At 31.3% G+C, this 2,041-nt stretch overlaps 1 protein-coding gene across 1 annotated transcript; it reads left to right on the top strand.

Moving 5' to 3' along the window:
- Positions 1 to 726: 726 nt before the first annotated feature.
- LOC110671146 (heavy metal-associated isoprenylated plant protein 16) lies at positions 727 to 1,706 on the top strand. Its single transcript, XM_021833520.2, has 3 exons — positions 727 to 863; positions 960 to 1,041; positions 1,134 to 1,706. The coding sequence occupies exons 1-3, from the start codon at positions 855 to 857 to the stop codon at positions 1,433 to 1,435; spliced, it is 393 nt and encodes a 130-aa protein (XP_021689212.1). The 5' UTR covers positions 727 to 854; the 3' UTR covers positions 1,436 to 1,706.
- The last annotated feature ends 335 nt before the right edge of the window (positions 1,707 to 2,041 follow it).

Below are 2,041 nucleotides of genomic sequence, written 5' to 3'. Positions count from 1 at the left end.
GCTAATTAGTTTAATATCCGTCACTATTAGCTTAAATTGATACCCGTCATTAATCCGTTGAAAGTCTGTCGCTAAACGAAATTTTTTCTGACGGATTTATTTCCGTCGCAAATTCCGTCTCTGAAACAACTGTTTTTTTGTGGTGATAAAGAAAAGTTCCTGAAAAAATATGAAAATTATAGAACAGTTATTATATTATGTCTTGCATATGATGTAATATTTTAAATTAATAAAATTATGAAATATCTTTTTAAAATAAAAATAATGAAATGTCATCATAATTTATTAATAAATTTTAAAAAACAATAAATACAATAGCAGAATACATCACATCATATATATATATATATATATATATATATATATATATATATATATATATATATATAATTAAAGTTAAAAAGAATTATTTAATAGAACTTATACATATATATATTATTACTCACAATAATATAAATTTTACATTAATTATCTGCCTGTGAATATGTATTGTATTATTATTTTAATACATCGACTATATATTAAATTTTGTCAGAGTTAAGAGGAATAATTAGCTAAGAATTAAAAGAGAAAGAAATGACTAATATACACCGACAAAGGACTGTGACTCATAATTTTATATAGTGTTACCTATGATTTTACATAGAATTCGTCCAAAGAAATACCTTGAAACTCATCAGAGGCCTATAAATAGGAAATAGCACCACGGCAGGGCGTAAGTCACCCGCCAACCACATATCTCCCAAAGAGAAATCACTTGGCCTCTCCTTCTATTGTTGTCCTATCCTCCGCCACCATCAACACGCTATCCATAAAACCCAGAGCTCTCTTTTGGTTTGGTGCAAACAAAGACCATGTCGAAGGTATATATTATTATTAGCAAACTTTTCTTGCAAAAAGATATATATTTATGGATATATGCTAAATGTTTGGGTTTTGGTTTCTGTCCACTGGTGCAGCAAAAGATGTTGATCAAGGTGTCCACGGATGGCGACTGCAAGAAACGCTCCAGGGCCCTGAAAATTTTAGTCAGCGTTTCTGGTAAAAATTGCAAAAATTAATCATATACATGCTATGTTGATTATGTTGTTGTAAACTAGTTTTGGTGATCAATAATTATGTGGATGGAGCAGGAGTGCAATCTGTAGCTTTAGTAGAGAAAGATAAGAACCAGATAGAGGTGATAGGAGAAGGAGTAGATCCAGTGAAACTGACGTGTTCCCTGAGGAAGAAGTTAGTGAAATGTCATCGCTTGACTTGGCTGTTACGAAGAAAGGCCTATGCAGAGCTCATAAGCGTAAGCCCTGTAGAAGAGAAGAAAGATGAGAAGAAAGATGATAAGAAAGTTGAATGTTATCCTGCTTGGTCCTATGGCATGCCAATCTACGTGCAGGAGCAATATGATTCCCCTTGCAGAACATGCTCCATCATGTAACAATATAATATTACGTGTTTACTCTGTTTGCAGAGAGATTGCTTCCATGGCTCAAACCTACAATCTCCAAGTCACAAGTGCAATAGTTTTATCATTACACCAAAATCATCTTTTTTTTATAATAAAACGGATGACTTTAGTGTAATGGTAAAATTATTCCGCTTATGATTTGGAGATCATAGATTTATTACACCAAAACCATCCTTATATATGTATGAAATGATAATTTTAGAGTAATGGTAAAGTTATTCTGCTTGTGACTTGGAGATCATAGATATGAGCGACGAAAACAATCTTTCTACAAAGTAGAGTAAATTGCGTATATTAATCCTTTACAACCTACGAGTATGAAGTACTTCATACACTGCATCAATCTATATTACTAAGCATATGCAACTTTCTTTTCGTAATAATCGAGATTGTCAACTTTTTCAAGAATTTATCTTCCCTCTGATCACGCAAGAACATATAAATCCCACCTTTCTCATTACTTTTAAATATATAATTTCTTAGAATATTTTTCTGCCTACTACTTATTCAATTGTAAAACTAGACACAATTATTTTTGGTACATTAAACATTTTTAAAAAGTTAATGGGTATTCAA

This window comes from Hevea brasiliensis, chromosome 7 (genome assembly GCF_030052815.1).
Source record: "Hevea brasiliensis isolate MT/VB/25A 57/8 chromosome 7, ASM3005281v1, whole genome shotgun sequence".
In the NCBI taxonomy this organism is placed as follows: Eukaryota; Viridiplantae; Streptophyta; class Magnoliopsida; order Malpighiales; family Euphorbiaceae; genus Hevea; species Hevea brasiliensis.
This window is presented reverse-complemented; position numbering and strand designations above follow the sequence as displayed.